Below are 20,239 nucleotides of genomic sequence, written 5' to 3'. Positions count from 1 at the left end.
CTTGCTACCTGTGGTGGGTGGCATTCTGCTCAACTGTATCTGCCTCATCATGTGACGTGAACATCCTTTCTGCTTCAGTAATGGTAACACCTGCAGAGCTCTTTCCAAGGGCCAAGCTCTAAGCTGATGCGTGCTGAATTAACTCAGTGAATGTCACAACACTTCAGATAAAGCAGAGACTCAGATGAAGCAGAGGCCTACGTTCCTGCTAGACCTAGAATCTGGATCACTGTGGCCAGAGTCCTGAACTCCAGCATTCTGTTACAGTCCTCACCATTGGTTAGTCAAATCCAGCAGCTATGCTTACAAGTGCACTGTACACTAAGATCTGCACAGATATGTAATAGGAAGAGGCTGTTTGCTGAACTGGCCTGAATAAATGGCAGACAGAGGATGGTGGCACAGAAGCTCATGGAGAGAGTCAGCCATTCCTAAGGTACAGTTCAAAGTCACTAAGCCCAAGTCAGATCATTAGGCTTTTTTCTTCTGATTTGCTTTTTCTTTCAGAATTACCAATGTCTATATACATGTAGGCTGTATAATGAAACGGCTTTCCCTATATTTCCTGAAATGTGCCAATCAAGCACACTCCCCTGTAACAAGAGCTATAAAGCTGGGGGAAAACTAAATGGAACAATAGATAGCACAGTTAGAACATGAACTCCGGAAGCAGATGGGTTCGAGCCTGAAAAATGGCTCTTCCACTTACTAATCTGTGACCTTGGGCAGGTTTTTAAACTTTCCAGCCCAGCTTCCAAGTCTGTACTACAGGCACTTCAAAAGGACACTTCTACAGTTGGAACAAAATGAGACAACTACAAAAGGATACGTGCGGAATAATAAAACAAAGCAACCTGTGGTACCACAGACATTTAATCCCATTTACATAATTTCACTTACGATGGGGAGATGCTCTAATGAGCTCATTATAAACTAAAGATAGCCTGATTTGGAAATGTGCTACTTCAAGCCAGGCAGTAGTGGTGCATGCCTTTAATCCCAGCACTTGGGTGGCAGAGGCAGGTGGATTTCTGAGTTTGAGGCCAGCCTGGTCTACAGAGTAAGTTCCAGGACAGCCAGGGCTATACAGAGAAACCCTGTCTCAAAAAAAAAAGAAAAAAAAGAAAAAAAGAAAAAGAAGAGAAAATGTGCTACTTCACACACCTAGCCTCTCAGGCCATGGAGCTTGGCAATACAGCAGCCCTCTTTCTTGGTGATCACACAGCTGCCTGGGAGCCATGACTCACTACCCTTACCAGGATCACCATAAAGCTACTGTACTGTGCATTACTAGTCCAGGGAGAAAAAAATATTCAAAACTCAAAGTATCATTTCTGCTAAATACACACACATTAACACACAAATAGAGAGGCCACAAGAGTAAATGCTGTGATTACTATGTTTTATACACAAAGTATATGGGACTCAGAGAGCTGGATTATCCTGCCCAAGAACACAGCATTTGTTATATTGGTTTTCTTAGGGCTGTCCTCTAGCTCTGTCATGGTTCTCCCTGGCTGTATAGCAATTTTCCTCCTCATCCAACTAAGCTGGGGACCATCCTACCCACTTCATGCAGCCTGTTGTTATGGGCAAACTTCCTGGAGAAATCATGTGTATGGGGGAAAGGCAGCCTGAAGGGAAGGCAGCTGAGACTTCTTGTTGTCTTGGAAACTCTCTGGTCTAATTGTAGGAGGAATCCTCCTTAGATCGCCTCAGAACTTTGGTGTGGAGGAGGAAGCCATCAAGGCATCAGATCTCCCATCCAATGTCCAGAGGACAGGGGGAGCTAATGTTGGCAAATACCCAATGAGAAGCACTGGGAGGGGCAGGTCACGGGGTGGGAGGATGGCTAACATCTCTGGCTTTACCAGAAACATAAAGCCAATCTCTACTAGACTTTCTTATTTGGGTCTACCTTCCAAGGGTTCACTGTAATTCATATTCAAAGAATAAACCAAGTGCTTATTAACAATCAAACTACAGTGCTACTGAGCAACTTAAATTCCAAGATAATTACAACATAATGACTCAACTCCTCCCATCCCTAAAAGCAGAGCAAAGAAAGAAAAAAAAAAAGCCATGCATATGAGGCTAGGAGAGGGGTAAGTATGAGGATGAAAGAAAGCACTCAGGACTAGAAGAGACTCAGTGAGCAAAAGTAAAAGTAGCCTTAATCTTACTACCAAATAACCAGGATTTAAAAGAAAGGGAAAAAAAGCCATGTCCAAGAATTGCTTAACTGGGAGAATGAATTCAAACACCCAAAGACAAGGAGTTAAAATGTATTGAGTATCTGTTCAGGCCCCCAAGGCTCCCATACATAATACCTGATTACTGCTCAAACTACAAACACTTTTAATTTATTAATTTAATTTTATTGTAAATTTTATTGTAATTTTATTAATTTAATTTTATTGTAAAGTTCTCATTTTACAATAAGGCAGCTACTGTGGGAGGTACACACCTCCCCGACTGCCCTCCCCAGCTTGGGTTCTGAGGAGCACAGATGCCCACAGCTCCTAGCTTCCAAACTGTCAGACCTTCCATTACATTCAGCTGAGATCATTCTCAAGCAGACTCCCTAACTCCTCCTGGCCAATGCCCAACCATTCACATCACAGGACTGACTATGGTAAGGCTCCTCTATGGATAGCCTCTGCTCAGAATCACCCAAGGAGTTGTACTGCATAACTTTCATCCTATGCTTCTGCTTATGTTTTGTCAAATCTGGGCTGTTTTCTCCCTGCTTGTCTCTCAGTTCCTGCCATCCCTCACTATCTAATACCATCTTGGTGTGTATTCTTGGAGAATCCAAACTGATATATTCCCATGGCAAAGCAACTGGGGATAAAGTTCACGGGTAGAACACTTGCCCCGCATGTGCAAAGCTCTGCTTAATCCCCATTCCTGGGAAAAAGCAGTGCTGGCTGAGAATCAAACCCAAGGCTTCATGCATGTCAGGCAAGTCCTCTCATTAAAATGCAAAAGGCCAGCCTGCCACCAAATAGCATGGGCAGGCACCACTATAAAATGATACAATGAGCAAGTATGTGGTAGAGAGATGGGAGAGAAAGAGAAGTGGACCAGTTTGTACACTATGAATACAAGGGGAATGGAGACTCGAGAGTGGTGAGAAACACAGCCTGGTGAGAGTAGCCTGTGTTGCCATCTGAGGCCATAGTGATGTCTACGCCTGCCTTTGAGAGACATGTCTGGGTCTGTGGCCCTGCTGCAGCAGGGGTCTATGTCGATGCCTTACGTCTGTGGCCCATGTTATCACCAAAGGCCATACGGACATTGGTGGTCTGGGCTGCCACCTTTGAATATGAATTGTATATATACATATCCCAAGGACTGAACTGAGCTGGCTTCTCACTCACCGCCTTCTGCAGGAGGGAGAGCTGGTCCTGTCCCTCACCTAGGCAGTTTGGAAGAACTGGCCCTGGTGGCATGGACCAGGGAGAATTGGCCTTGTCCCTTGCTGGGCACGTGTATTGGGGGTGGGTATGTGTGTGGCATCACTCATGAGTGGAGGTAAGTCGACAACTTTCAAGAGTTGGTTCTCTCCTTCGACTACGAGGATCCCAAGGATGAACTCCATGTTGTCAAGCTTGGCTGCTCAGTCACCTTTTGACCCTAACATTAAAACTCCCCCAGCATCTATTCACCTCTCAGCAACTCCACTATCAACCAGTCCAAGGCCATCACTATGTTAATGGTCCCTGTGTTTATCCTTTGCTTCTTTACAGAATAATCTTTACAACAGCAGCCAGAGCAATCTACACTACTCCCGTGTTAAAAATCCTTAATGATTCTGTGTCATTCTAAGTCAAAGTCCAAATCCTCATCACAGTTTGTAAAGCTCTACAGGCCTGTGCTTCCTCACTGCACTGACTTCATCCCTGAGCTCTCTGCCCTAGTGCACTCTGCCACAGCACCAGTCCTCCTGCTGTTTCTCCAATATCCAAGGCAGACTCCCTCAGGGCCTTCATACTTGGTTTCCTCTGTTCAGGGCTAGACACAGGTATACGCTGCTCTCCTACACACTTCAGTTCCCTGCTGTGTGATCACCTCTGAAGACAGCCAAGAGTGTCTTTAAGAGTGTCTGAATCACCATCCTCATCAGCTCCATTCCTGGCATCCTGTTCCTTCCCCTCCTTGCTTTTATGCAGGAGAGAGAACAAAACCATTCTTATCCATGAGCCTCCTTCTCTCGTTCTGTATGCATTACTGACCTCCTCTGCTCAAGTTCCATATCGTGAATGGCTTTGTGTAGCCTGTTGTCCACTGGATCCTGTGTCTACATAGAGAGCACACTCAGCAAAGATCTACTGAATAAGTTACTGACTATCCAGGAGCCTTTCTATTCATGGGGGGAAAGCCCAAAACAAAATAAAAAACCAAACCCTTCTATATTCTTATAAAAGTAGAGGGTAGTTGTCTGGTCTCTGAGGAGGGGGAAAAAAAAAAAAAAACATTGGTGGGTGGGAGATGATCTGCCAAGAGGGAGATGGTAAATAAAAACTATTTTATATCTTGAATGGAATGGTAGTTACAGGGACATATAAATTGGTCTAAACTCACCCTCACGTACATTTGATGGTTTTGTTTTGTTTTTTTTTTTTTTGGATAAACACACTCATGTACACTTGTTTTTTAGTTATTTACTTATTTTGAGACACAGTCTCATTATGTAACCCCAACTGGCCTGAAGTTCACTATGTATACCAGGCTATTTTTGAACTCAGAGAGACCTGCCTGCCTCTGCCTCCAGAGTTATGATTAAATGTGTGTACCCCAGCCCAACATCATGTACAGTGGAAATAGTACTCACTAAACTTAAGATACACCTCTAAGTAGACTTAAAGATTCCTGAAGTACTGTACCTCAGACTGCTCAACTAAAACATGGCATATAAACCCACTGTCAGATGATTTGAGTCTTGAAAATTATGTTTTTAAGATTAATTTACTTTTATTTAATAGTTTATGATTATTTTTCCTGCATGTATGTCCATGCCTGGTGCCCACAGAAGCCATAAAATAACAAAAGATCCCTTAGAACTGGAGTTACAGAGAATTGTTAGCTACCATGTAGGTCTGGAAGCTCAATCTGGGACCTTTGCAAAAGCAGAGAGTGCTCTTACCCTGAGCATCTCTCTGGGCCCTGGAAATAGTTTAATCTCAGTGATCGAACTTCTTAAACTGTAAGCAAGCCCCTAATTAAATGCTTTTTTCTATAAGTTGCCTTGTTCATGGTATCTCTTCATAGAAATAAAACAGTAACTAAGACAACTATATTATTAAAATTTAAAATCTCAATCTCTGCACCCTTTACTATGAAAACCAGCAAATGTGAAACAGAAAGCACTCTTACAAGGCTACAGAAGCAAGACTGTAAATCTGATGCGAAATAGCTCCAAATCTGGATCCTCTTTAACTCTGCTTGTACTAGCTGGTGAACCTGAGTAAACTCTCAAAGGTTTACAGTGATTATGTATAACAAAAACAACAACAACACACACCACCACCACAACAACAAGAAGAACAAGAAGAACAACAGAGGGAACATTGGAATGGCATGAGGCAAACACAGAGCACATTAGCCATTCCATTAAGTCAGAGGAAGCATCAACTACTATAGAGGCTTCCACAAGGATAGCAACATGCTAGGTCTGGGGAACAATGGAGAAGGTCACCCAGGTATGTTGTAGATGGCTGTGGAATCCTGCAGTGTCATATCTCTAAGCAACTCGGCACTGCACAGTGGTGCTGCAAACACAAGGAACACCAAGCAGCAAAGAGCAACACTCAGGCCTCACACTCCATATTCACTTCTTGCCCAACTCCCAACTTCCCACCTCATCTGCTCTCAGCAGGACCCGGAGTCAGGCTTTAGAATTTACAAGAGCTAAAACAGCTAAGAGGCTAGAAAAACAGCCCAGCAGTTAAGAGCATTGCTCACTCCCACAGAGGACTCAGGATGGCTAATCAGCACCCATATGGTCGCTCACAGTCACCATAACTCCAGTTCTAGGAGATCTGACACCCTTTTCTGACCTTCATAGGCATCAAGCACACACACAGTGCACATGCATACATGCAAGCAAAACACTCATATAACTAAACTAAAATAAACAAATCTAAAAAAAAAGTCACCAAAAAAAAAGTTTAAAAAAGGTATCTGACATTTGGGAAATAGTTAATGGTAAGTGTAAAAATGCAAACACTGAACAACCTTTAAAAAAGAATAAAGAAGCCAGGCAGTAGTGGCGCACGCCTTTAATCTCAGCACTTGGAAGGCAGAGGCAGGCCAATCTCTGAGTTCAAGGCCAGCCTGGTGTACAGAGCAAGTTCCAGAACAGTTAGGGCTACACAGAGAAACCCTGTCTCAAAACACCAACAGAACAAAACAAGACAAGGAATAAACTAGGTCTGGTGGTGCACATAAGATCAAACATTCATAATCATTTTTAGCTAGCAAGTTTAGGGCTAGCCTAGGCTACATAGAAATCTCAAGGCCAGCCTGGTCTACATAGGACAGAAAGATCCAGACCAGTCAACACTATATAGTGAAACCCTGTTTCAAAACAAACAAACAAACAGCACAACACAACCCTGGCCACCTGGCTGGCTGATCCTTGATTGGCAACAAAAAGAGGAAAAGGAATACCCAGCTTCCGGGCCTGACCTCCCACCATCTTCCACCTCTTCATTGATCAGAGAGCCATGAACTCAGCAAACTCACTTTTACAGATGAAGTGAGGTAGGAATTCAGAGCAGCTCAGTTACAGAATTGCAGTTGGACAACCAGAGTTAAGGCAAAAAAGCCAACTTGCAGATGACCAGGAAGCATAAGAGTCACAAATGGCCAGAGAAGGCAAATCTTCCTGGAACTGAGCTTGCAATTTTTTTTTTTTTTTTCCAAGACAGGGTTTCTCTGTGTAGTCCTTGCTGTCCTGGAACTCACTCTGTAGACCAGGCTGGCCTCAAATTCAGAAATCTGCCTGCCTCTGCTTCCCAAGTACTGGGATTAAAGGCATGCGCCACCACTGCCCAGCCTAAGTTTGCAATTTTATAAACAGAAATGGATCTTAGCAATTTCTTCTTCCTTTTCTTCTCCTCCTCCTTCTCTCGCACTCCCCAAACTTGCTTTGGGGTGTGTGCATGTACACGGGCACACGCCTTCCACTAGGTGTGAGACCAGGGCCAGTGCATGTGCATGGGCACACGCCTTACACTAGGGTGAGACCAGGGCCAGTGCATGTGCATGGGCACACGCCTTACACTAGGGTGAGACCAGGGCCAGTGCTTTAGTTGACTCTATGTCCTTATCCCTATAAAGGGGATGAGGCCCTCATCTGTGAGGAGGAGTGAAGGAAACAGCAGCATTTGATAGCATCAAGTGGGTTCTGCCAGGTATCAATCGCTTCAAGCACATTATCAGATTCTCTCCCAAGAACGACATAAATAATCCCGTGATTTTAATTTTACAGATGAACTTTTCAAGAAGTGAAAAGACCTGCAACTGGTGGCTATTTGAGGCCAGCCTGGTCTAAAGAGTAAGTTCCAGAACAGCCACAGGTACACAGAGAAACCCTGTCCCAAAAATACTAATAAAGAAAGAAAGAAAGAAAGAAAGAAAGAAAGAAAGAAAGAAAGAAAGAAAGAGAAAGAAAGAAAGGGAGGAAGGGAGGAAGGGAGGAAGGAAGGAAGGAAAGAGAGAAAGAGAAAGAAAGAGAGAAAGAGAGAAAGAAAGAGGGAAAGGAAAAGAAAAGAAAAGAAGAGAAAAAAAAGAAAAAGGAGGACAGACCCAAAAGATTTTTAAACATTACTAGAGGAACAGACTCTGGTTTCCTGATGTCCTGTCTGCAGCTGCACAGGCCACTTCACTTTGCTGAGCCTTGACTTCCTCCTGTCCCAGATGAAGAGCCTGTCTTCAGGTCTGCCAGGTCCAGCTACAGTCCCCAGATTCTGCAATGCTATGAGTTTGTGTTGCTCATGTTCACTGTTAACTTGGGTTCATATCAGAGTAGCCCAAACGCTTGTCACATTTTCATTTGAAAGATCAGACTGACAGGACACACATCTTTGCAACCCTGCTGGAGAGTTAGCAGCTGCCCTTGGTGTGTCGAATATAAGTTTGAAGGATCTGTGTGTTTAATTTGTAAATTTCAAAGACACAGGGATTCATTGTATTAGTTCTTACAATATTTTATCTTGGCTAATGGATGTAATCCAAGAGAAAGTTGACAGACCAAAACCCTCTGCTCCTGCAAACCTCATTTTTTATATACTTTCTTCTCTTTGACAAGGTGGCAGGGTCATGAGGCCCCTTACTGAATTATGTGTTTGGTAGTTTTCCAGATAAAAAATGGATGGTCTGTTCTTTATTATGGAAGCTCTGTCTTGTGAGGGGATAAAAGTTGGTTTTAAAGTCAAAGGACCAAAGTTTCCACCAGGTCTTGGCAGTGACTCCCACATGGCTCTAGTGGCTTGCTGTGTTTAAGTTTATTATTTGTAAAGTAGGTAAAAGAGTCCACAAAGACAGGCAGAGATTTCATGAGGTTAAGAGAGACAATAAGCTGTGTGATATGTTGGGAGTAAAGAAACTCCATACTGAAGAAACACTGTTACTTCAATGGACAGTGAAGATTAAGAGTGAAGAATTATGACTACACTGGACACCACTCTGCCGGGAGCTTTCAGGTTATACACAGGGCAGGCGGAAGAGTACACTGCTTACATTTCAACTCTGCCACCACATATATTCTGAATAAATGTATTACCATGACATGACTAGCCCTAAAAATAATTTTTAAAGATTTTATTTGTATTTACATATATGTGGGGGGGGGGGGTTTGTCCTATGCCAAATGTGTGTGGGTACTCCATGAGGCCAGAGAATGTCAGACCCTTGAGCTGGAGTTAAGGGCAGCTGTAAGATGAACTGAACTTGGGTCCTCTAGAAGGGCAGTAAGCACTTCTAACTGCTGAGCCATCTCTCCAGCCCTATAAATCTTGCTTCTGATATGAGAACTTTCATCACTTTCCAGAATTATTTATCTAAACAGAGAGTAACAAAAACACTGTGATTCTCAAATCCTGCCTAATACTTACTAGTCATATGATCTTGGGCAATTTCTTTATTTCTCAGAGCTTCAGGGTTTTATTTTGCTTTGTTTTTTTCAATAAACTGTGGGCCACAGTGGCTTTCTCAAGCAAGCTGGAGGTGACACAAGCAAGGTGACTAACAAATGGCTTGTGAACAAACATAAGGTAAACATAAGGCCTATGTGTGCCCACCAGAGCCTGGTGTACACATGCTCAGAAGGCACTTCCCAGGCACACACATATTGGACTGGAACCTGTAAGTACAAGGTTATACTGCCTAATTTGAACATTGTCAGAGCAGGGTGTTAATTCAGTTCTATATAGTATGGAGAATGGAGCTATTTTCTGGCCATAAGGCAAGAAAAAGTTCCGTCAAGGAAATTCTTAGTTTCCTCCATGTTATGACTGGTTCTCGTGGCTGAGTGCACATTCTGCTTTCTGAACTCACAGCACTCTAAAAGCTGAGGCAGGATGATCTCAAATACCTGACCACAAAGCAAGACTTCATAAAAAGAAAAGAAAAAAGGAAAAGGGAGAAAGAAGGAAAAAAAAGAAAGAAAAAACAAAAATAAAAAAAAATCATGACAGTATCATGCCACTTTGAAACCAAGGAAACCTGAGCCTCTAGAGCCCCCAGGTTTAGAAACTGAGGTCTCAAAGGCACGAGCTTACCACTTAGAGCAAATCATATGACAAATGAAGCTGTTTCCATAAGGTAATAAGGCACGGCAGGTGACACAAATGGAACCCTGGTCATTCTATCTTCTTTCTAGTTATTCGGAAGATGTTATTGAAATATCCCTTCCTTTATGAATCTTCTCTAAGTTTTTAAAAGAGATTCTGTTTAATTTATGTGAAAGTGTACATACCTACATGAGTTCATGTGCACCATAGATGTGCAAGTGTTCAAGAGGCCTGTGGTGGTCTGAATGGGAATTGTCCTCATTCGGTGCATGTGTTTGAATACTTGGTCCCTAGTTGGTGGAACTGTGAAAGGATTTGGAGGTGTGGCCCTCTTAGAGAAGGTGTAGGGCTGGCTTTGAAGTTTCAGAAAAACTCTTGTCATCCCTAGTGTACACTCTGCTGTTTGTTTGTGAGCTCTCAGCTGCTGTTCCAGTGTCACACCTGCCTGTCTACCATCATACTCCTTACTACGATGGTGATAGCTTCCAATACCTCTGGAACTATCAGCCCCAAATAAATTCCTCCATGTACAGGCTGCCTTGGTCATGTTGTTTTATCACAGCAATAGTAACTAAGACAATGCCAAAAGGTTTATCAAATCTCTTGGAACTGGAGATACAGTTGTAAGCCATCTAATGTAGGTGGCGGGAACTGAAGGCAGATCTTCTACAAGAGCAGTAAGTACTCACCTGCTGAGCTCTCCCCCCAGCCCTCCTTTATCTCTTTGCCCTGCTGATTCTTCATAGACATTAGCATCACTGGACATTACACTGACAGTTTATTATATCTGCTCAACTATCAGGTGAGTGTCAGAAGAACAAGGAGCTCTGTTGTTTTGTTTACTGATGTACCACAACAAAAGGACTTGTCCTATGGTTAGTACTCAGTAAGTATTTGTTGAATGGCTAAATAAATTGATCCAAGGTGTGGTACTGTGTACTAGTAATAGGGGCTTCATTTTTCTGCTGTGTAACCATGGCTCATGTTTCACCTGGATTGCTCTAACATTGACTGTTCTTTTTATGTTTACTCTGTCTCATAAATTCTGTTAATTAGCAATGAGAGAGACACCCACAAAGCTCTGTAAGATCATCAATCCTTTGCCTCATCCCATCCAATTGCTTCTCCTCACCCTTAGAGGAAATCGCAATTCCTTCCACGGCCTTGAACCTCCCACTGGTACTAGTCTAAACCCTGCTCTCACTACCCTCTTTTTGAGCTTCCGGCACACCAGGTTTTCTTTTACTCAAACATGTCACCATCCTGTCAGTTCTTTCAAGAAAGAGTTACGTTGTGTAGATCACACTGGCCTTGAACTTGTGATCCTCCTGACCCCAATTCCCAAGTACTATCTTTTCTTTTTAAAAATATTTTTAAATTTATTACTGGAGGGAGGGGCTGCTACCACAGCCCACACGTGGAGGCCAAAGGACAACTCTGTAAAGCCAGTTGTTTCTCTCCACCTTTCTGTGTGCTCAAGGATTGAAGTCAGCCTGTCAGGCTTCTATGGCAAGGGTTCTTTTTTAACCCATTGAACCATCTCATCAGCCTTGTCTTCTCTTTTCAATTTTAGGAACAAAGATCTATTTTTATTCATTTAAAACTCCATTAAGAAACAAAACAAAAACAAAAAAGAAAAAGAAAAAGAAATAAAAAGAAACAAAACAAAAAACCTTGACTCTGGATCTACACCTTTAATTTCTTCAATTACCAAAGACTAATGTAAAAATAATTAGATAGGGAATATGGGGTTTGAGTTGACAAGTGTCAAGCTGCTTTCTGATCTGAGGCCTTTGCTTGCCACTCATTCTTTCTGGAATGTTTCCTCTAGGCTGAGGACTCTGCCTCCTCATCCGGCTCTCAGCAGAAACATTAGCTCCTCACAGAATCCCCCCACACTAAAACTGCCCTTTCCTCTATCTCTCCCACTAGAATACCAGTGGCTTTTATTTCCTCCTAGAATTCATTTCATGTGATCTATAATGACTCTGTGTGCTAACTTGTCCTAACTTTCCTGCCAGAAAGTGTGAAGACAAGGTGTTCTGGAAGTTCACTGCTGTAGACCAAGCATCTAGCACACAGAGGTTTTTGGTAACCAAGTTGGTACCAGCAACTGATCTTATAGCACAGCCAGAGTGAAAGACGCAGGTAAGTGAGCAACACCACTGGCCCAAGAGTGCTGCAGGGCACTGGTTTCCATCCAAGGGCAACTACCCCACATCACTGGAATACATGGATTTCAGCCACACTTACTTAGGAATGGGTACCCGAATTAGTGTTCCTTCTACTTCTGGGTTCAGATTCATTCCACTTTCTCTTATAGCCTTGATAGCTGCAGCTGTACACTGAAAACCAGATCAAAAGGTAAACAGAATTAGTAAATAATTATTACCAGATGCAAGCCCTCTGTCGATAACTGGCAACCCATCTTGGCAGAACATGGAAACATTTAGTTCTGTTACCAGTAAGATCAGGAAGTTACACTGGTGTAGAGTGCTTTGATCAAGCTGAAAAGCAAACTATGTCCACTCCTGGTACCAGTGTATTGCGGAAGGAAAAAAAGAAAGAGTAGAAAAAAGAAAAAGAAAACAGCTCTGCTTCTTTGAAAAGATTTCAATGGTTTGAGGCAACACAGATCAAAACCACAATAAATCCTCAAGGGAGGAGGGCTGGTCTGTGCAAAGATCGGTGCAAAGACAGATGAAAGATTTCATACGTTAAAAATTCCAGTTGACATTTTACACTCAAAATATACCAGTGCCGATGTGGAATGAGAAAATAAATTTAACTCATTCACATCTACACTCAATACCAAACTCACACACACTTCAGCATGAGTGGTAAACCTCCACTGGTGTCCACAGCAAAAGGGCAGAATGGCAGAGGAGTCAAAGCTTGGTCTTGGAGTCAGAAAAGCTTCAGTTTATATCTAGCTCTGGGACCAGGTTGCCTGAGCAGTAAATTTGACCATTCACAATCAGAGACGATGTGGTACCCCAGACATCACTAAAACAGTGAGTGAGCTAATGCACCTTACTCAGTGCTTGACACTGTTAACATCCAGTAAAAGCAGTTAGTATATGAATAAACCATGTCCATGTAGTGAGCACGTGTAAAGTCCTCAAGTTAATGGCAGAGTTAATGGAAGCATTACACTGAAACACTGTTGTCCCAACAGCCTTCAGGAACCCCTCTGACAGGCTCCCTCACTAGTATACAGAGTCCCTAATGTACAGCCTCACCTTGTATCAATCCTAAAAGCAAGAGAAAGTGGGTGGAAGAGATTTCCACTAGATGACAACAAACTCACAAGAACAAGGCTTCAAAAGAATGACATGCTCAAAAGAATTTTAGGTTTTTCCAGAGCTGATCCATGCCACTGGAATTCAAAGGCCAATTCTCTTCTTTGAGTTCCTTCCCAGCTCTTATGTCTGAAAGGCATGGAGGGTGGCGCACACCTATTTTATTTCTCCAAGCATCTCACTGTTAATGTTTTAGAGGAGGTATCTAAAAAACTTTCCATTCCATTTTTAAATAACCTTACTTCTTACTTCTGTATGAGGTCAAAATGGCAAACTAGAATATCCACACCCAGATGTGAAGTATCTATAACGCTTTAAAATGGCACCTCTGGCCATAGAACCAAGCACCAGCTGTTGACTGTGAACAACAGGCCTACAGGGTAAAGCTAAATTCTTTAGAACAGACAGTATTCCTTGACAGCCCAAGAAATACGCAATAAAGACACGATCTACCAAACTTCAGTTACTCTGAAGGGTAAGAAGAAGCTGAACTACATTTAGTCCAATGTTATTACTTTGTCTTTACTCTTTACAGATCCTCAAGCTCAATACATTTAGTAATTATTACATAAGGAAATGACTATGAACATACATATCTATGTGGAGCTCAATATACTCAGTAATTATTACATAAGGAAATGACTATGAACATACATATCTATGTGGAGCTCAATATACTCAGTAATTATTACATAAGGAAATGACTATGAACACTACATATCTCTGTGGAGCTGAAGAGGTGGCTCAGCAGTTACCAACACTCGCTGCTTTTGCAGAGGAGCTAAGTTTGTTTCTCGGCACCCATGTGGCAGCCACTAACCATAAGTAACCCCAATTCCAGGGGACCCATCACCATCTTCTGACCCCTGTGTGCACCATATGCACATGGTACATACATAAGCAGATAAAACACAAACATGAAGCCAAATTAAAGAGGTTAACTAGGCAAAGAAATCAAGTTAGTATCTCTCTGCCGAGAATAGCCATCCTTAACAAAATCATTCATTTGTAGAGTTAAGAGTAAAGGGAGCACCCCCCACTTCAAAGAGGAAGCTTTATCTCCCACCCCCTAGCTTCTAGAGCTTCTTACCACAGAGCCAACAAAACACTGCTTGTACCTCCCCCTACTACCACCAAGCTCCTTTTCAGTCTGGCCCAAGTAATTCCATGCAACCTTCCCCTGAAGGTACAAGAGTACTCACTCACCAAGCTAGGCAGGAAGTGTGCCCCAATATTTCCACCTTCACAGTAGAAGGTACAGTGCCAGTTGAAGTACAAGGCAAGTGTGCACCAAAAACGAACAAATATTAGTAACCTTGTTTAAATAAATCTATTAGAAAATGCATCTTCTGACCTTACTTCAAAACCTTATTTTTTACATTTTAGTTTTTGTATGTCTTCATATTCAGGGAAAAAAATTGAGTGAGGTTTTTTGTTTGCTTGTTTGTTTTTAATAAAGAAACCACTGAAAGTAATTCTTCTAATTTATCCTAGGTATGTATATTTTGGTTTGACATGGTAGGACACAGACCTCAGAAAATTATAATCATTTCTCTAACAGTATGTTTAAATGATTCATGGGTCAAACAAACAAACAAACAAACAAAAGGCATATATGCATATACAATTTCCTTCCCTCATCCTACCCTTTATTCCATCACTAGAGTGGGGCACTCACTGGTATCACAAGGCAGACTGGTTGCTTTGCTCTTAATACTAACCAACTGGTTAAAGGGACTAGAATACTGTATATAGTGAGACAGCTATCCCTATCTGGGGACAGGCAGATAAACATTACACTATCAATTAGCAATGCCTGCCCTTGCTATTCTTAAGCTAATCATCCATGATAGACAAGGAATGGCAAAATGTCTATAGCCAGGTAAACAGTTAACCCTGTTAGTGCCATACTGATTACTGGCCTTCCACTTTCTCTACACCTTGGTGAGCCCTTATAATAAAAGGTACATGAAAACAGACAGGATCTCTTAATCATCAATGAGTTCCTGGCCTACATATGGAACCTACTCACTTGGAGGACTCAGAAGACACTGATGAATCAGTGGAGGACGATGAGAGGAGCAGAAGCCTCCACGTCAAGCAGAGCTCTGTGCAACAGCAGTGTGAAGCTGGGGGAGGTAGCTCCCTTCTCTGAGCCTGCTGCCTCATCCAAAAAACACAACACTTGTGTTGGTCTTACTGTTGATGTGTAAAAGAAGCTGTAAGAAGGTAACCACCAGCCCAGCAGAGACTTCCGCACATCAGTTCTTTTCCATCCACAGAAAAATAATGGAGACTGCCGATTTTTGTTCGTGTTGTTCTTTGCTTTATTCAAATGACACTATGGTTTTTATTCGCTTCTTTTCTTTCCCATCATTAACTGTGGCTTCAGGCATGTTTAGGGAAGGGAGCAACTGTGTGAACCATTTATCAAGCAGAATATATGCTGAACAAATGCAACACAATTTTTGCCTTCAGTGCACTTGAAAGATTATACATGTAAATCTGCACTGTGTCACAACAGCATGACACAAAAATGCTCAGGTTTGAAAAGAAAGCCAACTGCACGTGATGGAGAAAGGAATTCCATAAACATAAGGAGGATTAGCTCAGCATTTTGAAGCTATGAACCTTAGTACTCTACGGGCAGCTTCTAAAGCTGGAGGAAGGAAATGTTTAGTTAGAGCTGTTTGTTTAATGTATACACCAGATGAGAACAAGAAATTCAAAGGACAACGTAACTACCACTTCCCCCTGTGCCTGTACATGGAGCCCACTCCTGAGACGCTGGTAAAGCTTTCCTCAAGACCCAGGGAATTGAATACTAGAGAGATGGTAAAGATACTTTAGCTGAAAGATGAAAATACACTCCAACTTCCTAAGAAAAAATTAAGCATTTAATACCTCTTCCTGCTTCATAAGAGATACTCTGGCAGCCAATCAGGTGCTACTTCTGTGAATATCATTTGCTATTTAATAACAGAAGTGGCTGGCTCTGAAAAGCAATCTGTCTGATGAGGTCTTCAAGCTGTGTAATTAGGAGGCTATTCCCTAAATTAGCCTACAGTGCCTATGGGATTAGATGAACAGGGCAGAGAGGCCCAGCGGTTCAGAGGGGGTCAAGGAGGGAGAGTTGATAGTTCCTTTTGCATCCATTCTATGCTCCTCAGTAACGCCATGAATGAGTGCTTCCTTTCCAAAAACTAATAACACATACCCACCAACTTAAGGACAATGTATGGAATGCTTTCATGGGCCAGGCATTGTGTTTGATGTGGATACAATGAACACATTATAAATGACTCTTCTACTGAAAGCTTACAACCTAGTAGAAAAGTGACACTCAACACAGAAGGATGTAAATAGCCAACCAAAATGTTTCTTCAACACAGGAACAGTACCTACAAAGGCCCAGAGGATGCAAAAGGCATGTGTTTTAAGGCCAGTACAAGTAGAGCAGTGTACCAGGATACAGTGCCATAGGACCGCAGAGACTGGAAGCAGGCCGAGGCCAGATCACCTAAAGCCTCCTTGATCACAGTAAAAATTTTGGGCTTTCCTTTCTTAAAGATTGTTTGAATTATAAGAATAGCACAACCCAATATACACTTTGAAACATTCAAGTTCACTTGGGCTGTAGGACTGAGACTGGAGTGGGGCAGAGAGTAGCTGTAGCTCTAGAAGCACACCTGGCCTAGCAGCCTCAGGAGTCTTCGGTGGGAGACAGTTGGTTCTGCTCCTGCTGCTAAGCTAGTTTGTCAAATCCAGCACATAGCCTGCTGTGGACAAATCTACTGAGACAGAGACCAGAGCAGGCAGGTGAGGAAATGGAAGCCCAGAGACTTGCCAAAGGACCAGGCCAGTTGGAGGTGGAAATAGGTTTCAGGTTCTCTAGGTTTCTCAACTGCAGCCTGGAGGTGAGATGTAGCTCATCCTCCAGTCTTTAAAGTCAGGCACTTCATGTACTGATATCTAGTCTGAACGAAGGTGAATTCCTGGAGGGTCTTCTCCAAATTCTAATACAGGGGTCACAAAATGGCCCTAGGGCCGTATCTAGCCCATTAAAATATTTAATCTGTGTCAAGAGTTTCTAGTTTATTTTGAGGCAGTCTCATTGGTCCTCCTGCCTCCAACTCCTAAGAGCTGAGGTAACAGACAAACGTCAGCACTCCTGGCTGTCAGACATTTTTAAAAGAGAAAAGTGAATTATTCCAAAATATTTAGAGAACAAGAGATACTTTGAACAACATTCAGGGTTACTAGCTTCTTTTGAAACTAAAAACTGGAGCCTGTTAATATGAATTAGCAGGCCTACATTTCTACCTGGCAATCTTCAGCAAGAACTGGGCAGAGGTGCCCCAGAAATAGGCCACATGACTACTTCCAGGAATGGTGGTTTATGAGAATGGCCCCTTTAGCATCCTATATTTGAGTGCTTGGTCCCCATTTTGTGGAACTGTTTGGGAAGGATTACTAGATGTGGCCTTGTTGGAAGGGGTGTGTCACTGGGGGGTCAATTTGGAAGTTTCAAGAGCTTTTTAGCTTTGCTCTAGCTCCATGTCTGCCTGTCTGCTACCATGTTCCCCTCCACGGTGGTCAGAGACTAACCCCCTGGAACTGTGAGCCTCAAATTAAGTGCTTTCTTCTACTATAAGTCTCCTTGGTCATAGTATTTTGTCACAGCAATAGAAAAGTAACTAAGACAGCAGGTTACCAGAGCCTTACACTCCCCCAAGAGCCAATCACTACTTTCCATTATTGTTCTTCAAATTACCTACTTGGCCACTGTAATATTTGAGTTTAACAGGTAAGAAATATAGAAATAAGAGAGCTTTTTTTTAAATCCTAAACTTTCTTTAATAAATTTCTTCCCAAACAAAAGGGAACATTTCCTTCTGACCTGATCAAACCTCCTTTATTCCAAAAGAAATTCTGAAGACAGACCTTACAATAAGGCACCTCACCTCTGGGAAGCTGGCCATATTCACCAGAATCATCTGTGGTGACTTCATGGAGATCTGGCCAATCTGATTGAGAGCGAGCTTCCCATCAGCAGTCACCACAGTAATATGATCAAGGGATCCTAGGGAAAAAGTAATAAGGTTTTAGAATTCTAAAAGACCTTAGAAGCCCATATCTCTTTATCTAATTCAGATTCAACAAACATACATAAACCTCTTACCAATGTGACAAGGTTGTTCATAGGAAGTGTCAGGCAGTGGAGAGAGTACGTAATGCTAGCAGAACCATGTTGGAATTCCTTACTGGAACCAAGGTGACTAACCATTCTAGTTTGCCTGGACTTAAAAGCCTCTCCTATGGCATAGGACAGTTCATCACTGATGCTCAAACAGGGCTGAAACCTGCCACAGGAGCTGATGCAGACGCCATGGAAGAGTGCTGCTTATGGGCTTGTTCCCCATGGCTTCCTCAGCCTGCTTTCTTATAGAACCCAAGACCACCTGCCCAGGGGTGGCCCTCCCCCCTCAATCACTAATTAAGAAAATGCCCTGCAGGCCTGCCTACAGCCTGATCTTCTAGAGGCATTTCCTCAATTGAGGCTCCCTCCTCCCAGATGACTACAGCTTAGGTGAGCTGACATACAACTAGCTATCTAGCTCAGAGCTGAAACTGAAAAGGACTGATCCTCCTTTCAACAACTCTGCCACTCAGTTACAACACCACAAAGAACTAAATTACTTACCCTCTCGTGTGCCTTAAAAAGAGTGGCTGCTTGCATCATTACAATGATCAGTGCAGCTGAACAGAAACTATGCAATGTTCACTACATTACTTACTGAAGAACAGCACTGAAAAGTTAGCTTATACTACTCCTCTTAGTTCTTACCTCCGCCCCACCCTGCAATGCTCTTATTACTACCATCACTTTACAGATGAGAAAATGAGACTTGAGAAAAATAAACAGAGCAAGATCACAGAGTTAACAAGTGAAAAATAACAATCTAGGCCAAGACTCTAACTCATGTCTGCTCAAGTCTGATTTCAAAGTTCTTCTCCTTCTCTACACAGAACTGTGCACAGGATCATCAGGGCTTCGGCCTTTACTCTTGCCACCCTCAGAGATCCTGATTCTGTTGTAATGTGTTTAATTCACCACACAATTCTAGCATATAGCCAGTTTAGAACAGCTTCCTTATGTTCCCTTGCCTTTGGTCCTGAGACCTTCTTCAGAAACCAGTCCACTAAAACAAACAAAGCACAGATTATTAAAACCTCACTGTTGCACTACATCTGATCCTTTTCCAGACCTGAATATTCTGAGTAAAATTTTCATTAGTCAAAAAAGATAAATAAATCCACAGCTCTAGATGGAACATTATTCAAAGTCTCTGATTTTCTATGCAAATGAAACTAGCAGAAAACCCTTATCACTCACAGTAGGAACCACTCGGGGATGGCTTATTCAGAGATACAAAGAGAAATAGGGTCCTGAGGTGGTGAGGTATCTTTCGAATAAACTGAAGCTATTTTGACAATAGATCGTAGGATTAATGCATTACCATGCTATGGCCCAAAGATCAGATTTGAAGTACTCATGCAGAATCAGTGTCATCATAAGACGACAGTAGTTGGCAACACTGACTTTAACCTGCAAAATGTATAATGATAAAAAAAACTCCACAATTCTAAAAACCCAAGGACCCAATACCAACTCACTGCTCCCAGATTCTAAGCCACCACTTCCTGACCTTTAAATAAGACCAAAACTGTACTTACAGTGCTCTTATGAGGACTAGACCCAATAGTACACTAAAACGCATTTATACTATGACCCAGTAGTGCTGCTATGGTTTTCTGGAATTTTTATGTTTTAATCAAACTAACATCCTTGCATGTAATTTCCCTTCTACTGGGAATATATTTCCCTGTTTTTGAAATTATAAAAGTTATTTAATTCACCATAGCTTAAAACCAAGCAGAAACTTAACTAAGAAAGTAGAGCTGTCTACTTTAAGAATTACAAAGCAATGGTTAAAGGTCTCAAAGACACTGATGCTTAGACTAATTAATCATTTTTAAATGACCACATCACCCAAAGCGATCCAAGGAATCAGTCTTGATTGCTATAAGTTAGTTGGCTGAACCACCTTATAAATTATTTAAAGTTTTCTCATC

General features: G+C 42.2%; 1 protein-coding gene across 3 annotated transcripts in view; it reads right to left on the bottom strand.

The window, feature by feature from the left end:
* The window catches only part of Mrrf (mitochondrial ribosome recycling factor), a 53,670-nt gene that overhangs the window by 19,060 nt on the left and 14,371 nt on the right, over positions 1–20,239 (bottom strand). For all 3 annotated transcript variants that reach the window (XM_031370041.1, XM_031370043.1, XM_031370044.1), the window contains exons 4-5: positions 18,067–18,185; positions 12,054–12,145 (exon numbers count right to left, since the gene is read on the bottom strand). In XM_031370041.1, the coding sequence (XP_031225901.1) occupies positions 12,054–12,145; positions 18,067–18,185 (211 nt within the window). The remainder of the gene's footprint in view (positions 1–12,053; positions 12,146–18,066; positions 18,186–20,239) is intronic.

Source organism: Mastomys coucha, unplaced genomic scaffold, assembly GCF_008632895.1.
Source record: "Mastomys coucha isolate ucsf_1 unplaced genomic scaffold, UCSF_Mcou_1 pScaffold15, whole genome shotgun sequence".
NCBI lineage: Eukaryota > Metazoa > Chordata > Mammalia > Rodentia > Muridae > Mastomys > Mastomys coucha.
Note: the sequence above shows the minus strand (reverse complement) of the source record. Positions and strands in the feature narration are given on the sequence as shown.